Source organism: Callorhinus ursinus, unplaced genomic scaffold (genome assembly GCF_003265705.2).
Source record: "Callorhinus ursinus isolate GAN/ISIS: 27379988/994484 unplaced genomic scaffold, GSC_fseal_2.0 scaffold2, whole genome shotgun sequence".
Lineage (NCBI taxonomy): Eukaryota > Metazoa > Chordata > Mammalia > Carnivora > Otariidae > Callorhinus > Callorhinus ursinus.
Genome location: NW_027397064.1, coordinates 7015292 through 7035635, shown reverse-complemented (window position 1 = coordinate 7035635; position 20344 = coordinate 7015292). Strand labels below are relative to the sequence as shown.

General features: G+C 40.5%; 1 protein-coding gene across 2 annotated transcripts in view; it reads left to right on the top strand.

Moving 5' to 3' along the window:
- Window positions 1-13124, top strand: part of PSMD1 (proteasome 26S subunit, non-ATPase 1) — an 89085-nt gene extending 75961 nt beyond the window's left edge. Inside the window, exons 20-25 of one of the 2 annotated variants that reach the window (XM_025889791.2) lie at window positions 2567-2736; window positions 4464-4556; window positions 6356-6442; window positions 6978-7124; window positions 10865-11020; window positions 12909-13124. In XM_025889791.2, coding sequence (XP_025745576.1) covers window positions 2567-2736; window positions 4464-4556; window positions 6356-6442; window positions 6978-7124; window positions 10865-11011 — 644 coding nt within the window. In that variant the 3' untranslated portion in view covers window positions 11012-11020; window positions 12909-13124. Of the gene's footprint in view, window positions 1-2566; window positions 2737-4463; window positions 4557-6355; window positions 6443-6977; window positions 7125-10426; window positions 10809-10864; window positions 11021-12908 lie in introns of those variants that run through there. The other variant, XM_073877391.1, reaches the window with a different exon arrangement.
- The last annotated feature ends 7220 nt before the right edge of the window (window positions 13125-20344 follow it).

Here is a 20344-nt window from a genome sequence, read left to right as displayed (position 1 = left end):
AACAGGATAAACTCTTTCTTGTTTTGTATTAAATCTCAGACTGTTAGAACAAAAGGCTAGTTTAGTTTCTAAGTCGGAAGAAAATGGGTTTCATTGAAATAAAGGGAATTCAGCTTCAAAACTTAAAATAAGTATCTCTGTTCTCTGAGCAGCCTTCCCCTCTCCTCTGCCCTACCCAGCCTTCACCCTGGGTTAGGTGCCGTGCTTAGGTGTATGTCCTCACTAGTGCCCAGGTTTCGATCGCATAATGCTTGTATACCCTAGTTTAATTATCTAGTTATTTGTCGTCTCCACTAGGCTAGAGGCTCCTTGGGATCTCTTTTCAGTATTTTGTTCAAAATTCTCAATATATAGTAATCATTTGGTGAATGTGGAGGTTAAGAGCAACAAGCAGACAATAAATGCATATAACTCATCTCTGCTGGAAAAACAAAACTAAAGGATACCTGATTTTTTCCAAATAAAATCTAGATTATTTGATTCTTACAAAAAATTAAAGTGCTTTTTTAGTTTAGTAAAAGTAGTACTCACTTCCTGACTGATGTAGCAGCATCTGGGAAAGACTGAGGTTAAAAGAAGTGAAATGTGAGCAATAGGGATCCAGAATTGGAATTCAAATTAGGAGGGTGACTAGGTGCAGACAAGCTCCATTTTTATAGGGTATCTTTTTTTTTTTTTTAAGATTTTATTTATTTGAGGGGCGCCTGGGTGGCTCGGTCGCTATTAAGCATCTGCCTTGGGCTTAGGTCATGATCCCTGGACCCTGGGATCAAGCCGCACGTCAGGCTCCCTGCTCGGCGGGAAGCCTGCTTCTCCCTCTCCCACTCCCACTGCTTGTGTTCCCTCTCTCGCTGTGTTTCTCTGTCAAATAAATAAAATCTTAAAAAAAAAGATTTTATTTATTTGAGATCACAAGTGGGCCGGGGGGGGGGGCGGTGGGACAGAGGGAGAAGCAGACTCCCTGCTGAGCAGGGAGCCTGATGCAGGACTCGATCCCGGGACCCTGGGATCATGACCTGAGCCAGAGGCAGACACTTAACTGACTGAGCCACCCAGGTACCCTTTATAGGGTATCTTATATAAACTAAAAGACTGGTGTCTCAGAGTTCTGGGGTCCAATACTAACACTGTTATAGAGACCAAACATATTAACATGTTTGCCTGCCTAACAAAATTTTGGACAAAATCCAGATTACAGTCTACTTTTAAAAACAGAATTACCTGGTAACTCTGGACCTACACCCTTAGTAACATGTCCTCTTTAAATACGACATGAACTTTCCAGTTGGTTCAGTTCCCCACTGCTTCCAGTCAGGTTTTCTCATTCGTTTGCCTGACTGGTTCCTAAAGGCATTCAAATTTGCAACCCCAAATAGCCTCCTAGAATCTCAGCCTTTCTAGGGCCCAGTAAAGATCCAGTTGTCTAACTGATGCTTGCATCTTAGTTCTTATTCACTAGTTTTCAGACTGTGTTTCTCTGTACTCCGTCAAGGGATAGTCTAGGGGATGTGGCAAGAAGTGGATGAACAAGACAGGCTGAGCCATTCAGCCTCTCAGCAGCCCAACTTCTGATTAAATGGAATTAACTTTGATTTCATTGTTTCACATACTGTGCTTCCTCAAAAAAAAATTTCAGTTGAATCAAAGATTGGAGATATTAAAGGTTTTCTTTTGTTATAGTGGTAGAGCTCTAGTTCAAGTGCTCAAGTCCAAACCCTCATTTTGCCAATGGGAAAAGAGACTTTTAGAGGTAAAGTGATTTGTCCAAGGTCACAAGGCTAGTTAATGTCGGAGCTGCCTACATTCAGATAACTAAAGCAGAAAGAGTAAAACTAAGCAAATAATATCTACCTCTTGCCTCTTTGCTATTGTTTGCAAATATGTTGTGTACTGAAATTTTATTTTTTGTTAGCACATTAAAAACCCCAGTGTATAATATAGATTAATATTTAATTTAGCATTCAGTTTTGATATCCTTTAGGCTTTTTTGGAAAATTCCTACTTATATAGAAAAAAAGTCTAGATTACCCTGATTCCAATTAAAATACATCACTTCCTGTACCTCTGAAACAAACAATACATTATATGTTAAAAAAAGAAGAAGAAGAAGAAGATAGTAGGAAGGGGAAAATGAAGGGGAGGAAATCAGAGGGGGAGACGAACCATGAGAGACTGTCGACTCTGAGAAACAAACTGAGGGTTTTGGGGGGAAGGGGGGTAGGGGGCTGGGTTAGCCTGGTGATGGGTTTTAAAGAGGGCATGTACTGAATGGAGTACTGGGTGTTATACGCAAACAATGAATCATGGAACACTACATCAAAAACTAATGATGTAATGTATGGTGATTAACATAACATAATAAAATAAAATTTAAAAAAGAAATACAGCGCTTCCAGTTTTGGAGACCCTAGATAGTTCACTGGCTAACAGATTCCAGCTACTCCGTATCAGGTTTTATGAACTGTATTCTTAAAATAATCACCAAATGCTTCCCTAGTGCAATACTTAAAAATCTTTATTATTACCCTACTGGATTCATGTTCATGGTTTCTCCCTTTTTCTACAGGTGGTCATAATGTCACAATCTCCTTGCAGTCCAGGACTGGGCACACCCATATGCCTTCTGTAGTTGGCGTCCTTGTCTTTACCCAGTTCTGGTTCTGGTTTCCTCTTTCACACTTTCTGTCATTGGCTTATACCCCTACCTGTGTCATTGGCCTTAACAAGGACTTAAAGGTATGTTCGTGAGACCTTAGTTTTAAGTGTATCTTCTTCACTCTATCCTAACCACCCACTCACAAGAGTTTTCGTGAAATTTTAAAGATGAGTTGTCATCTCACCAATATTGTATTTCCCCTTTAAATTGAGTCATGACCTTGTTGAGTGGAGTGTGTCAGTGGAAGTTTTGAAAATCAAATCACCTTACTAACTGTAACCTTGGATGAATCAGTTGAGAGGGAATGGTAAGAGAGGGGGCAAATACAAAAATATGAAAAAGCTTTATAGATCACTCTTTATCAATTTTATTTAATACTGAAATTCTTTGGAGCTTTTGAGGGATTTCATGCAGATAAATGACATGATGAGATTTGCATTCTAGAAACAACATTCTGGTACCATTGGAAATCCATTACAGTGAATGCTATTGCAGTAAGCTGGGCAAGGAAAAAAGGTGACCTGAACTAAATCTTAGGAGGGAGTGAAGGTTTGAGACAGGGCCATGTTTCAGTTTTGTGATGCTAGAGCATTTGATGGAAGAAAGGATTACTGCTAAAGGGAAAAGCAAAATGGGAGGATGTCTCTCTGGTAGTGGCAGAAAACGAGGCCAACATTGAGGAGCCAAGGAATCTGACAGAAACTGGTCACATGACTCAAGGACTGAAGGTGATACATCCCCTGTCATCACACCATCCTTTTTTTTTTTAAATGGGGTTTGTGCTTAGGTCTTTCTCAGTCCTGTGGCCTGATGATTCAGCTGTTCTTCTGTCTTCTCAGAGGCCTTTTGACCTTCAACAACTCTTAGATCTGGTCATCACTTCTGTTAAAATGTCCTATTAAATTTCAAAGTGGAAAAATTGGGGGCCAGAAAATGGCTGATAAAGACTGAGTATTTCGTCCAGTTGACTTTTTTTTTCCAGTGTAGCTATACAGCCATTTATCCCGAAGTGTTTCAGTATAAAACTACTCACATTTATAAATATTGAGCAGTTTTATCTTTCAAAATAAGAATCTTTAGGTTTTCCAATCCCTAACCTTTAACACTGTGGTTAAACATCCTATATAATCTCTAGGGACTTTTTCCTCTAACACACAATTTTCTGATCTGTTTCCATTCTTTACAAGGAAAGTGGGATGAAAAAGACAAGATTCCTTATCCTAGTGAATATGATGCCTATTACCATTCTCTATCAGTGTAAATTGGGGAAATAGAGAAAAATTCAGACTAGTGAAGTTAACACCTAGTCAATAAGTAACGTGAAGCTGACTTTTTCCATTAGGCTCGTGTTAGACTCTTGTTAGGGATTATGTGGTATAGAAACTGTACAGACTTGTATATATTGTTGGAGTGGTATAAGGAGGGTACGTGGAAGTTAGGTATGCAGGTTAAGTAGCCAAATAACACTTTACAGAGGAGGTAACAGTTGATCTGAGGCTTACACCATGAGTGGGACTTAACCCACTGAAACAGGGTACACGTCCAGTAAAGATGAGATCAAGGGGTGCCTGTGAACAGGCACAGAGCTTCAGGAAAGTATGGAACTGCAGGTAGTTCTGTAAAGCACTTCAAAACAAGTTCAGTGTAAGAAGACGGATGCCTATAAGGGAGTACTGTAAGAGAACATTTAGCCTGGATTGAAACTTCTGACATTCCTTTGTATTGTATGCTTGATAAGAGCATAGAATTCTTAAATCTTGATTTGGGTTTTTTTAACGTAAGGGGGAAAATTCTTTTATTTCTTCAGATGCCGAAAGTTCAGTATAAATCAAACTGTAAACCATCCACATTTGCATATCCTGCCCCTCTGGAAGTACCAAAAGAAAAAGAAAAGGAAAAGGTAGGTTCTTCGTTCCCTTGAGCAGCACTTATACTTATATATAGAAGCTACTTAGTGTTTTACTTGGGTTTGTTTTAAGTATTTTTATGTTTTAGGGGCCCTGGGTGGCTCAGTCGTTAAGCGTCTGCCTTCAGCTCGGGTCATGATCCCATGATCCTGGGATCGAGCCCCGCATCAGGCTCCCTGCTCCGCGGGAAACCTGCTTCTTCTCCCTCTCCCACTCCCCCTGCTTGTGTTCCCTCTCTCACTGTCTCTCTTTGTCAAATAAATAAATAAAATCTTTTAACAAAAAAATAAATAAATATTTTTGTGTTTTAAATTAGATATTTTCCCAAAGTAGTACTCTTATGGTAAAATCTAACATTACACAAGAATGTAAAGTAAAAGCGCTTTTGCTTTCCTGGTCATCCAAGTCCCATGTGGCAGGAATCATAATTTGAACCCCTCCAAATGTTTTCTCCACACATATCAATACTTTTTACACCATAGATAGAATTATTTTTGACACAGTGTTCTGCAGCTTACCGTTTTTACTTTTAACAATTAATCTTTAAGGGGCGTCTGGCTGATTCAGTCAGTAGGGTGTGCAACTCTTGATCTCAGGGTCCTGAGTTCAAGCCCCACATTGAGCATGGAGCCTACCTAAAATTAAACAAAAAATAATAATCTTTAAAAATTTCAATGTATATGGATCTCATATTTGCCCCAGGCAATCCTTTTATGTATATATAACATTATTTGTCTTCTTGGTTCCTCATCTGATGGACATTTTAAGGTGATTTCTAATTAATCACTGTTACAAATGAGATTAGAGTCTTTATACACGTATATTTATGAACTTGTACAAGTGTATCTGTAGGTTAGGATATTAGATGTGATTGATTAAAAGTAATGTACATTATTTATTTTCATAGGTATTAACTAAATTTACTTTCAAAATGAGTATAACCAACTTATATTCCTCCGTCAGCCGTGTATGAGAACACTCACGTGCGCTACATCAAACTATAGTGAATCAGGGAGCTGCACTTACTCTGCACGTTTTCTCAGTAAAATTATCCTTTCTGATACCTTATATTTAAGAAAATGCTTTTTTTCCTCTCAAGGTAGTGTTCCATATTAGCCAGTTGTTGATTATTTGCTATAAACTTTGTGTGTAAGTGGGGATATTTATGTAATTGAGCAAATTTGAGGGTGGTGGTTGATGATTATCCTCTGGCAACATCTCGTCTCATTTCATCAGCTCTGTTTCAAACCCCCAGCTTTTGGGTCAGAAACAAAATCAGCTTTATACCAATACTACCAGCCTTTCAAAGTCTTTTTCATCCTCGATTTCAGTGAGACCCATCAGGAAGGGTAGTTCTAGGCCAACCACTTACCCACTGTGTATTACAATTGTAGGACATCAAATTCAGTAAGAATATCTTTATGACCAGGTTTGGAGGAAATTTTTATGTTTTCTAGTGCTTTCCCTATAAAGTAAAAAAGGGTGTAGCACCAAATATCCCAGAATCTCATGATAGTGAATCCACATTTAAGGTAGGCTAAGATTAAAAAAAAAGAAAAATTAGAATATTATTGGATACAGCCTCCAGGAACTAAAGAGTCACCTGAGGACCATAGTAGTAAATAATGTGAATAAATGTGCTGCTTGCTTTTCCCATTTATTCCCTAATGATTTGATTTTTTATGATATTTACTGCCTGGAAACAAAGTAGTATTGTAGAACCAAGTTCTCTTTGGGCTTGTACCTTTGTATGTAAGTAAGAGATTATAATTACCCTGTTCACTTCTTCTAGGTTTCCACTGCTGTGTTATCTATTACCGCCAAGGCTAAAAAGAAGGAGAAAGAAAAGGAGAAAAAAGAGGAGGAGAAAATGGAAGTGGTAGGTATAATTTGGTGGTCATGTGGGTTGATATATCTATCTCTGTCATGGTCCAGATTCTTCCTTAAGTGAACATTACCATACCTTGCTCTTGGCTTCCCTTAAATAAGTATCCTGTTCCAAGCAGAGACTCCTGTAGTTTTAATTGGAAGGTACTTGAGTTCTTGGAGAAAATGACAACTAAAATGGGTTTTGAAGGGCGGTATAGAATTTTCAGACAATGAGATGATGGTGGGAGAAAAAAAGGCCCTTTCAAGCAAAGAGAATATCATTTATTTAAATAGACCCTCTTTTTCTGGTCTCTCTTGGTAGAAAAACCTCATCCTTTTAAAACCAAGTTACATAGCATTCTCACCCCTAAGCACAGTTACTCTCTCCATCCTCTTGAGTCTAGTATGACTTTGGTTGTACTTTAATTATATCTAATCCTAGCTAACTTTTGTACCTAAGAGTTGCTCAGTAAACTTATCAAACATTATTCAGTGATATAGAAGAGAAGTGAACCTTTGTTGGGCTATTTTTTAATATTTTCCAGGATGAAGCAGAAAAAAAGGAAGAAAAAGAGAAGAAAAAAGAACCTGAGCCAAACTTCCAGTTATTGGATAACCCAGCCCGAGTTATGCCTGCCCAGCTTAAGGTCCTGACCATGCCAGAGACCTGTAGATACCAGCCTTTCAAACCAGTAAGTTATCGATGGCCCTTAGCTATATACCAGTGGGATATTAATTCATGGGACAGTGGTATATTGACAGAGGAGGATAAATCTCCAGAGCGTTGGAGAAAGCTCTCTAGTACAAATAAATCTCTATATGAAGAATAGTATAAATGTATTTTTGTTTGTAACTGTTCTGTCTGGTTTAAAAGGTAAGTGCATAAAGCAATCATAAGTTGATGTACACACACTGTATAAGAGTGTAAAGTTAAAATATGCATTAAATATGTCAAGGTTCTGGCTGCTATAGCAGATTGCCACCTACCATTAAAACTGAATGGCTTAAACAACAAACATTTCTCACAGTTCTAGGGGCTAGAAGTCCAAGATTAGGGTACCAGCATAATTGGGTTCTTAGTAAAGGCCCTCATCCTACATCTTCTCATTGTATCTTCATATGACAGAGAGAAAGGAAACTAGCTCTCTTCGTGCCTCTCCTTATAAGGGCACTGATTTCATTACTAATGAGGTCTTCACCGTGGTGATTTAATTGCTTCCTAAAGGCCCACATCCTAATACTATCACGGAGTTAGGATTTCAACATATGAATGGCAGGGTGGAGAGACAAAAACGTTCAGTCCAATAACACAAAGGAGTAGGGAAATACCGGTATATTGAAGTGTAGTTTTTGTATACTATTGAAATTCATTTACTCTTTTTCAGTGAGATTAAGCTGTTAATTGCAACCCCAAATGGAACCACCCAACAAAATAACTCAAAAAGTGACTTAAACAAGAAAATTAAACTCAGTACACTAGAAAATATCTGTTTAATACCAAAGAAGCCAGCAGTGGAAGAATTGAGGAACAAAAATATATAAGACATACAAAAAACAGCAAAATGGCCGGAGCAAATCCTAGTAATCACATGAGATGTCTTTTTTTTTTTTTTTTTTTTTAAGTGTCCACTAGGGCCAATGTGGGCCTAGAACTCATGACCCCAAGATCAAGAGTCTCATGCTCTACCAACTGAGCCAGCCAGGGGCCCCTAATCACATAAGATGTAAATGGACTAACCGTACCAGTTAAAGGGCAGAGATCAGCCAAATGGATAAAAAAGAAAATGATCCAACTATATGTTCTCTACCAGAGACACACTTTATGTGACACCTGGCTGGCTCAGTCCGTAGAGCATGCAACTGCTGATCTCAAGGTTGTAAGTCCAAGCCCCACCTTGGGTGTAGAGATTACTTAGAAAGTAAAATCTTAGGGATGCCTGGGTGGCTCAGTCAGTTAAGCATCTGGCTTCAGCTCAGGTCATAATCCCAGGGTCCTAGGATCCAGTCCCACATCGGGCTCCTTGCTCAGCAGGGAGCCTGCTTCTCCCTCTGCCTACAGCTCTCCCTGCTTGTGCATTCTCTCTGGCATATAAAGAAATAAAAAATCTTTTAAAAAAATAAAATCTTAAAATACACACACACTTTAGATTCAAGGATTGAAGTAGATTAAAAGCAAAAGGTTGGGAAGATATCCCACGTAAACAAGTAACTAAAAAAAAGCTGGAGCAGCTATACCAACATCAGACAAAATATACATTAAAAGAAGAATTTGGGGGGCACCTGGATGGCTCAGTCCTTTAAGCATCTGCCTTCGGCTCAGGTCATGATCCCGGGGTCCTGGGATTGAGCCCCACATTGGGCTCCCTGCTCAGCAGGGAGCCTGCTTCTCCCTCTCCCTCTGCCTGCAGCTCCCCCTGCTTGTGCTCTCTCTGTCTGTCAAATAAATAAAATCTTAGAAAGAAAGAGAGAGAAAGAGAAAGAAAAGAAAAATTGTTGCTGGAGACAACATTTTACAGTGGTAAAAAGGTCATGAGCGCCTGGCTGGCTCAGTCAGTAGATCGCGCAACTCTGGATCTCAGGGTTGTAGGTTCAAGCCCCACGTTGAGTATAGAGATTACTTTTAAAAAATAAAATAAAGGGCGCCTGGGTGGCTCAGTTGTTAAGCGTCTGCCTTCGGCTCAGGTCATGATCCCAGGGTCCTGGGATCCGAGCCCCACATTGGGCTCCCCACTCAGCGGGAAGCCTGCTTCTCCCTCTCCCACTCACCCTGCTTGTGTTCCCTCTCTTGCTATGTCTCTCTCTGTCAGGTAAATAAATAAAATCTTTTAAAAAAATAATAAAAAACCTAAACCATGTTGCTATAAGGCTCTTCCTTTATGTTGTATATATTGCAGGATTTGTGTTGGATTATTTCATTCCAGTTGAGCATGAAATAGTACAGTTATAACCTAGAGCCATCTGTTTCCAAAATACAGGAAGTCCTTATTGTGAACATAAGTATTTTCTTGTTTGGTAGACGATTCATCTTTATTTGGTCCTTTAGAAGGCTCAGGTAAACTTTTAGACCATGGAGGATTAGGACAGTGGCCTTGTACTATGATTGTTCTTGGGTGCATATTGGTAGTAAAGGCAGGGTCCATTCATAAAATGGCTCTCTTCAAGGAAAGCAGACTTTTTAAGGGGAAGAGTTAGAAAATAATGTGTATGAGTATGTATGTCGAGAGAAGGGAAATAGTGCAGAAATTCATGAAGGCACACCAGTTTTATAGCATGGCAGGGCAAAGTTCCAATGAATAAAAATCAGATTAGGTTGAACTGCAGAGCTATTTTGTATATATATGAATCCTCTTACTAATGTGGTTGTGCTTCTTTTCCTTCCCAGTAATTTGCTTTGGTAGAAATAATGTTTTTCCAGATGTGCCCTGTCACTTGACTGATTTAATTACAGAGAGTAGCTTTCCATTTCCTTTGACACAGGCAAGCAAATAGAGTAAGATTAGCACACAGAGATGGGTGAATAGTTTGGTGTGTGAATTTACGTCTGCTGATATGTTTGGGAGAGGGCTAATAAAATGCTCCTACACTCTACTTTTTTGTTTCCCATCTACTACGTCCTCGTCTTGTATTGCAAGGATTTGTAGATTAAAGTGAAAAACATTCAGTGTATCTGTGATATATGTTGTTCACTCTGTCATTCTGAAATCGCTGGAAAGAAATTGGCTTTTCATTTGTAGATTGTCTTTTGTATCCAAAATGATAGTTTTCTCACAAGTACTAAAGTATCTATTAGAGTAGTGTGCTTCTCAAACTTTAATGTGCATACATATCACCTGTGGGTCTTGTTAAAATGCAGATTCTGTAGATCTAGGTTGGGCTATGTTTTCTGCATTTCTAACAAACCTCCAGGTGATAATGATGCAGCTGGTCCAGGAGCACGTGTTGAGTAGCAAGGCATTAGAATGCCGTATTTGGACAGTAAACTTTCTCTCTACAGTCATACCGCGGCAGTGCTGGAAATACTGCTCTTCAGCTGGGACACATCGTCTAAAAAGAAGAGTACCATATGTTCTGCCACTGGGCTAAGTTTTTAAATACTCCATATAGATTACAATTTTCTGTATCCTTTGTAATGTACGTTGATTGTTGCTTTCCTCGTTTAGTTCTCACACTAACTGAAGGAATGGAAGAGGAAGATCTTATTAGCCGCTTCTTGCAGCTGAACAGTTTGTCAGGGTGTAGCATCACACAGGCGCACATGCATGGGTTTCCTGGCTCTTGTCTGGTGAAGTGAGGTTCTATTCGAGTTCTTTACTTCCAGATCATTTAAGTAGTCTTAAGGTACCATTTAACAAATACGCCCTCTAGACCCTGGAGCAGTCTGAAAAATATGAGTGGAATTTGTGCTTCTTCATTCCTTGCTCTGTGTTCACAGCTCTCCATTGGAGGCATAATCATCCTGAAGGATACCAGTGAAGACATTGAAGAACTGGTAGAACCTGTGGCAGCCCATGGCCCAAAAATTGAGGAAGAAGAACAAGAGCCAGAACCTCCAGAACCATTTGAATATATTGATGATTAAGGACCAGAGGTATGTGTAGAATAAAATTGTGTATCAAGGGAAATCTGTTTGTCAATACATCTTAAATGTTTCCGACAGAGACATCGTGTCACTTTTTCCATTCCTTTTGTGCTTAATCCCTATTTACCTACATGGTATTAAAATTTCCCCTCTTTTTGACTTCTTCAGCATACATAACCTCCAATTCCTTTTTCTTTCTCCTTTGACTCTCTCTCTACACTCTAGTGTTTGACCAGTGCTGTTCAGAATGGCCAAAAACTATTCTCATAGGTCCACGAGGAGGTAGGGAGCTTGCTCCAAAATGTCAATCTGTTCAACGCTTCTTTCATTGAAAAAGCTTTGATTACCCCCTCACCCCAAAAAGAGTCAACTGAACTGACCGTTTGCTCATGATAGAGTTGATTTACACTTTGATGTGAGCCCCTTATTACAGATCAGTTACAGTTTACGGCCAGCACTGGTTCATGGATCACTGATTCATCTCTCTCTCTCTCTTTCTCTCTCTCTCTCTCTCTTTCTCTCTCTCCCTCCCCCTTTCCTTTGGTGATACTTTTGGCACTAAAAGCTTTAATATTCATTTACTCACTGAAGTTATCAAACATCTAATGTGTGTAAGACACAGTGCTTAAAGGTACTTCGGAGTCAGTTTAGACTATATAACACAAAGCTTTGTCCAGTTGAAAGAGATCATGATGCCAGTATTCTAACAGTGTTGAAGTAGGTCTTTAGATGCAAAAAATTGGAATAATCTAATGTCATGAAATTTTCGTTCTTATTTTCCCCCATTTTTTTGAATCACTTATTTGAAGATGCATATAAACTATATAATGAAGGTTTTCTCATTCTACCCTAGTACAAATACATTGTCGGACAAATAAGAATTTAGTCTTTTCTTCTACTCTTTAAAGAAAATAAGAAGAGTATCATTTATTACATTATGACAAAAGAAAAATACATTTAAATGCCAGGCTGTAAATCTAGCACCATGAGTGTTACACACTGACTAGCAATTAATGAAAGCTTTTACAGAAATCTCAGATAAATATTAAGACAGAGGCCCTACCATTAGTAGGAAAATATATTCAAGCTCCCAAAAGTGTTTGGACCTTTGATTGAGAGAGGGAGATTTATACTAACTTCCTGTCTATGTAAAATTGCTTTAAAAATTATCTTTGGGCCTTTGATGGTTTCCTAAGCTTTACCCAACCAGCACATGGAGGTATTAATACCATAAGCACTCAGTCTCTCTGTGGAACGAACAGGCTCACATTAGCCCCCTCAAGCCTTTCACCACCCTTACCTTACTGAAAAATCTCCTGATTAATAAGTCTTTCGAGGCAATCAACTACAAGATGGCTTAGAAGTTTTTAGTTAGAAATTGGATTTATTTTTTTTTAAAGATTTTATTTATTTATTTGACAGAGTGAGACACAGCAAGAGAGGGAACACAAGCAGGGGGAGTGGGAAAGGGAGAAGCAGGCTTCCCGCGGAGCAGGGAGCCCGATGTGGGGCTCGATCCCAGGACCCTGGGACCATGACCCGAGCCAAACGCAGATGCCTAGCGACCGAGCCACCCAGGCGCCCCAGAAATCGGATTTTTTTTTAAGCAAACTCTAAACCCAATGGGGCTCAAAACTCCTGAGATCCAGTCACATGCTCTACCAACTGAGCCAGCCAAGCACCCCAGAAATTGGATTCTTACATTTTTCAAAAGGATAAAATATTCAGTCTAGAAGGAGTGTAAGAACTGTAGTCTGTCCTATTGAACACTGGCATATTAGGACTGCATAGGCAGGGTTAGGGGCTAGTTTTAGACTTCAACAGCTAGTGGTAAAAAAAATTTTTTTTCTTTTAAACAAAGAATGACCCTAGCTTTTCCCCCGCCCCCCTTCCTTAGGCTCTCATTGCTCATCTGAAGAAGATTGTCCAGGCCCATATTGGAGATGCTTGTGAAGAAATCCATGCTGAGACCTGCTACTCACTGCATGTACCATTGCCTCCGCGCTGACCCGAAGAACCTTGTCTCCAAGTCTTTGGTGAAGAGAAGATATATGACTATTTAGTGTGCTCTTTCACAGAACTTGGTTTTCAAATAAATATATTAAAATCTCCAGATGGACGAGGACTTTTTAATTTGTTTTTCAGCCTCAATTTTAAATAAATGGACCTAATACCCTCCCCCTCCACCATGAATTGCCTAAACCCAGAGAGCTAAATCCTTGATTGCCAGGATGAGTATGCATGATTTTCATATTGATGAAAAAGTTAAACTAGTTTATAGATTATTTGAAAAATAATGGGAAAAAATAAGAAAGAAAAATCAACCTTGTTCTTCACTCCAAGAATCCTCTGCAGTTTTTTTAAATCGGGTTGAGGGTATGAGGTACCATCATTTACTGAAGAAGTCCCTTTAGTGGTCCAAGGGAAATGTCTGTTTAGGCAGCTCAGAAGCATTATTTAAAAGTAAGCTTTGCCTATTGTTTCTTGCTTTTGACCCTGTTGAGGACAACAGGTACAAAATCATTTAGCCACAGGATTTAATAATGAACTCTTTTTTTTCCTTTTTCTACCCTTTTTTGCCATGTGCTTCTTAATTTGAGGTATAATTTAAATATAATGCAGAAATTTGAAGTGTATACAGTTTGATGAGTTTTGATAAGTACAATTTTGATTTCTGTATTATCAGGCCTTAGATGTTGGGCTCTTGAAGTAAGCAGACAGGGTCATTATTTTGACAACCACCCCTTCTCATGTTCTTGGCATGGGGACCTCTCATACACTAGGACATCGCAATAAGAGCTAGATTTGGAGGGTTTGGTGGGGTGTTTTGTGTTTTGGTCTTCAATCATGTAAAATAAAAGTAGGTTATTTCCAGCATTTATATATGAATGGTTCTTTATTCCAGCCTTGATCCTTATACTTTTTAATTTAGGGTATAGCCTTCTGATTCTGTGGGGGGGGAAACTATCATTAGAGGAAACCAGCACCCAGATAGATAAGCCCTATTACAATCATCCACCACAGCTTGGTTGCCAGGTCCAGGTCTAAAGGTTACTAATCCCAAAGGATGGCTCCATTCATTGGTTAATTTCATTGTATCCTCTCCTTTGTAAATTTCTGTTTCCTCAATATCAGATGATTCTATAAAAGAGATTTTCTCATTTCCTAACCCCTCATTAGCTATGTCCTTCCTGTTCAAGCTCTTAACATTGCTTGCATTTCAGACAGAGTTATCTCTAACATTTCCCTTAATATATGAAATGTTTATAAAACAGAAGTCTCTCAATGATGTCACTCTCCAAAATTGAGTTGTCTGGGAGAGGTGGTACATTCACTGACTGGCCTCTGGCCAAAGTCATTAAATTCCTTCCAAACTAATAGATTGAACTTCAGGGAGCAGTCAACACTGGTTCCTGGTAAGCAGTGCAATTTAGGATTTGTAACTTGTTCTTAAATATTGAGGTTATAGCTATAAAGTAAAATGGCCATTTGGATCAGGTTATGATGAGACTGTATCTATTTTCCTAGTGGCTTTTGTTACCCTAGAAGATTTCCTAGATATGCATAGCACTGAGAGATAACCAAGGAGCAAAGCAATCTAAGGTGAAAATGAAGAAGGCAAAATAAAGTCATGTGTGAAGACAGGATAGGAGCTAGGATTGGCATGTTTGCCACAAGAACAGAAGGGAAAGTGGCAGCCGTTACTCCCAGGTGATGTCATTGTGACACACCTTCACACTTGAAGGCAGGTGGGATGCACAGCCAGGAAACCAAATGGTAGGAAATTGATTTCTGAGACTGGGCTTAATACTGGAATCCCGTCTTTCTCCTACCCCTCTGCAGTTAAATGACTGCTGTGTCTGGCTTCCTCTCTTTGGCATCAATAGCAAGTCTTCCTCCTGTCTCAGACCGATCTCTTCATTTAACATAAATTGAAAAAAATAGTTAATTTGAGCATTTCTTTGTGCAGGGATTCTTGGGCTCTTTGGCAGGTCCCACTCACTCCCTCTGACTGCTTTTGAGCTCCAGCCTTCCTCTGAATTGGGTCTTCGGTCTTCTCAGTTGGCCCACTCTCTAAGCAACCCCATCTATCGCACACCTTCATCCACTGTCTTTGTGCAGATGACCTGCCCCATCCACATCCCTCCCACCCCTTCCATCTTAGCTCCTGGCATGCACATCCAGCCATTCACTGGACATCCCCATTCAGGAGCCTCACAGGCTCTGGAAACAGTATATCCAAAGCTCATTCAGCCGCCTCTACTTGGAGCTAATGACAACCCCTCCATCTGGTAGTTCACACCAGAAACTCATGCTTCACCCTTGACTCAACGTTTAGCCTCAAGTATCTGTCCAGTTCATCCACCCTCCTTCCCCACTAGTCACTACCCCTGGTTCAAGCACTTAACTCTATCAGCCTCTAGACCTAGTTCACTCGAATCCATTCTCCAAATTGATCTTTCTACAATGCAAATCATACTCGTCTCCTGCTTAAAATTTCTCAGTAGTTCTGTTGAAGAATGCCCAAATTCTTTAGTCGGTGTACAAAGCTATACAAGGCTTTAGCTGCGGCTCACCTCTCCAGCCTCTCATCTCTTGACTCCTCCCACCTCGTGCTCAGAACCACTTCCTTTCTCTCCAAAGATCCAGGCTTTCTGTCACTTCGATTTTGCACATATCAGCCCCTCTTCCTGAAATACCCTTCTCTCTTCACCCCCACCTCTCCCTCTAGGTCCAGTGAATCTACTCCTTAGTTCTTTAGGTCCTGATTTATAGAGACTTGCTTCAAGAAACCCATCCCAATTTCCCTCACCAGAGTGGGACTAGGTTCTTCGTTCTGTTTCCCCAGCGCCCAGTGTTGCCCCCTGTTGTCCTTATCACACCATCATTCATTGCCTAGTTGACTTGTTTATTTCCCCCCTCATTTGCCTTGCTTACCTTTATAATATACCTTAGCACATAGAGCATGATCATATATTCATCGACTACCTGAATTGAGAACGGTAAGAGCCACAACTGAGCACTAACAGAACAATTGGGACAGAGTCTGTGAGCACCTAAGAGGTGATTAATTCATTGGAGTGATGGGTGATTAATTCATCTGTCTTGGAGCTGCCGTCTCCAGGGATCTACAACTGTCTCTTCTCATTCCTCTCCTGCAGTGATTAAACGTTCCTGCTAGGGACTGTTTTTCAATTGTTTTATTCTTGGAAAACCCAGGCTTTTCTTTGTGTGTGTAGGGAAGATGGTGTCTCTGAAATCTATCATTGCCATGAGATGAGAAGAAATGAGCCTGGACAAAGAAGCTTTTGTGGCTTTGTCCCAAAGCACTCCCCAACCTCCTTACTTTCATCATAAATGAGACAACACTTCTACTTTCCACAGAAAATCCCTTAGAAGGTGCTTAGCTTGATTGTTTCTAAAGTTTGAACTCATTTTCTACCCTCTCCTTTGTTACGATTAAAAGACGTAAGGGCCCTTCCACGCCAGACTGCATAATGGGAAGATCGTGGACTCAGGCCTCAGACTGGTTCATATCCTAATCTTGTCCCTTAGTGGTTTCCTTATTTGTACAGAAGAAATAATGTTCACCTCAAGGTTGTTCCAGGCATTAAATGATAATGGCTAATTATTACCTCCTTACTATGCACCAGACACTGCTAAGAATCTGCTCATTCCTCACAACCACCCTAGGAGATAGATGCTGTTACTTTGAGATCTTCTATACTAAAGAGCCTAGCACTTAAGGAGGCCTTCACTAAATTTTAGTTGAATCAGAACAGTATGGCCTAACCCTTCATTTTACACATGAGGACACTCATAACAGTGACGTGACCCGTTCAACACCAAGAGCCATTTGTATAGTCATGTCTCCAGTTCACCTTTTCCATTAAGCTGGTCTCTGGCCTATTCATTTTCTGGCTTTATTTGATCCAAAGGGGCATCCAACAAATGGCAAATAGCCATTTCTTTGCCTATCCTATATCCAGACTCTGCTCCCAATTTGTGTCCTCCTCCATACTCTTAAGCCACTACACTTTTGCAGAAAGGGATTGTCAACAAAAGCAGTATTTTGTTTTTTAAGTTATTTAAATAACAGTTAACATAGAGTGTAATATTAGTTTTACATGTATAATATAGTGATTCAACATTTCCATATAATACCCGGTGATCATTACAAGATCATCCTTAATCCCCATTACTTATTCCACCCCCCACTTTCCTCACCCAACTCCCTTCTGGTAACCAACAGATTGTTCTCTATAATTAAGAATCTGTTTATTGGTTTGCCTCTCTCTCTCTTTTTTCTCCCTTTGTTCATTTGTTTTATTTTTTAAATTCCACATATGAGTGAGATCATATGATAATTGTCTTTTTCTGACTTACTTCACTTAGCATAATACCCTCCAGCTCCATCCATGTCGTTGCAAATGGCAAGATTTCATTCTTTTTTATAGCTAATATTCCATTGTAAATATACACCACATCTTCTTTGTCCATTCATCAATTGATGGACACTTGGGCTATTTCCATAACTTGGCTATTGTAGATAATGCTGCTATAAACATCAGGGTGCATGTATTCCTTTGAATTAGTATTTTTGTTTCTTCGGTCAAATACCTAATAGTGCAATTGCTGGCTCATAGGGTAGTTCTATTTTTAACTTTTTGAGGACCTTCCATACTGTTTTCCAGAGTGGCTGTACCAGCTTGCATTCCCACCAACAGTGTAAGAGGGTTCCCCTTTCTCCGCATCCTCCCTCACCAACATCTGTTGTTTCCTGTGTTGTTAATTTTAGCCATTCTGATAAGTGGAAGGTGATTATCTCATTGTAGTTTTGATTTGTTTTTCCCTGATGATGAGTGATGTTGAGCACTTTTTCATGTGTCTGTTGGCTATCTGGATGTCTTCCAAAAGTAGTATTTTCTAATACCCAGAGCCTCTACGACACAGCCCACTCTTGATGGGCACTTCGCATCTGTTTGCTGGAATCTGGGCAGCTCCTTTGGTGCATGCACTCAATGTTTTGCAAATCAATGGGTTATTTATTGACAATAAAATTGCATCTGAGAGATAATTACCTTCAAGCATCTTGGGCATTACATAGAGCTGGGACAGAGATGAAGAGTTTCCCATCAAGTCATATTCCCATGACCTGGTGTGAGCAGCCTCTGACTCTTGTGCCATGATCTCTTGGAAGCCCTGGTTCATGTTCTAAAGATTTAAGAGGTTTACAAGCATCAAAGGCTTTCTGCTTATGATGGGTATAAATTAGCCTGTCCAGAATAAGGGCTGGTGGTGGGTCCCTAAGCAAATTCCTTTCTTCGTTCTTAGATTAGAAGCCTGTGGGGTTGGAAGAGGGGTTATTCACTTACACCTCACTGCCAGCCCCAGTAATCAGTCTCTCCTCCCAGCAGCTCTCAGGCATGTCCGCCACAATAGGTTAGCAAGGTGATTCGTTGTTCTCCAGTGGTTTCCTGTGTTTGTAGGATGTTTGTTTCCCAGCCAGTCTATATATAAGCTCCTTAATGGCAAGCATCAAAGTATCTCCCAAAGTCCCTGTCACAGTGTTTGCTAAATAAAGCCTATTGGTTTCCAATTGAATACTTCTTTAATTATGACTGCTTTAGCTTGGGGAGTCTGAAGATTCTAATTTTTCTCCATGGCCCTTACACATGATTAGCATGTAAACCTCATGAGGACAAGGGACTTGTTTTTGATGATTGCTGTATTCTTGGTGCCTAGAGCAGTTCCTGGTTCACCGCAGGCACTCCCTAAGTATTAGATGGATGGGTGGATAGACAGATGGACAGGTGGTGGCAAACGTGTATTTTGCTCCTGTGTGCTAGGCACTATATTTAGCACTTTATTCACATTGCCATTTTTTAATCCTCACAATTCTATTGTGAGGTAAATATATTACTAGCCCCAGGAAATGGGGCTTAAAGGGGATCAGGGTACATCATAAGTTAAGAGACTAGAACTCAAACACAAATCTGTGAGACTACAAATTCTGTGTCTTTTGTTGTTCTTTGGCTTTTGCTTATATTTTAGTCACTATGGCAGTGACTCAGCAGCTCTGGAGTCCAGCTCAGAATCCAGCAAGTTTAGCTCAGACTCAGATGATTGTGATACTAATAGACCTGGGACCATACTGAGAAACACTGTCCTATACCAAGCTGCCTCCAGAAGACCGGCGTCCCATTGCTGTTTCAATGGGGTGTGGCTACGGGGACCCCTCCCAACAGCATAGCCATCAGCAAAAGCCTTCCTGAGGAAACGGATGTCTCCAGGGGTAATGCAGGACCTCGTTACTGAGAGAGTGTGAACATACTACCTAGAGACAGAATGTTCTCCCCGAAGGAAAGGTCCTCAGAAACCAAACCAATGGCCCAAGTGGCAGAAAGTAGGAGTACTGTCCTGCAGTGGTCCCTGGGATGGGTCTCTCTTTGTAGTACAAGTGCTATATGGCCCCAGGCCCCCTGGCTTCCCTGTCTCCAGCCTCTTCCATACACACCATTGCCATTGCTATGCACCATCAGAAAGGACTTGAGATTTGTCAAACTCTGGCAGCAGCCCATTTCATGAGATGCTTCTTGCTCTCTTTCCTAGAGCCTTTTGAGATGGGCATCTTGAGGAGCCGAGAGGCCACGATGTACCACTTACCTTGGGCAGTACCACACTGCGGCCCCCAGCCTGAGACTGCAGCTTGTGGTGACGTCGCATGACCTAACGGTGCCTGTGAGTAGATGCCATCCAGGCGGTCCTGGCCCTGGATTCTCCAGGCCGCAGGTCGGCCTGAACACAGGTACCCCAACCTCTCCTCTCTCGAGTGCTCTCAGGGGCAGTGCGGTCAGTCAGTGCACTAACACCTCAGCCAGCAGTCAGGGCAAAGCAAGAGGAGCCCCAGGGTCAGGGAAAGACAGCCCCAGGTTTCCCATCACGTGCTGGAGCCGGCCTATCCGGGGCCCGGGACAAAATCATTCCATTTTTCTTAAAATAATTTGATCAACGTGCAGTTGAAATAGTCTTTATGGAAAAAATTAATAAATTGTTAGTCTTCCTTCCATTTATTTTGTGGCTTAGAAATGTTTTTATTTTTAATGGGGGCAAGGAAGGGGGTGAGTGGAAGCACCGTGATCTTTTTAGTGCTTGGAGTCTGTAAAGGTCTAATCCAGGCCCAAATGGGGACATGTAGTCTGTGCTCGGTCCCTTCACATTCTCAAGCCTCTGCTTCAAAACAGTCATGCTCTGGTGGTGGAGCTGATACAAATAAGGAATATGGAAAAGCACTACACTGGAGAGGAAACCAGGGTGCCCAAACCAAACTGT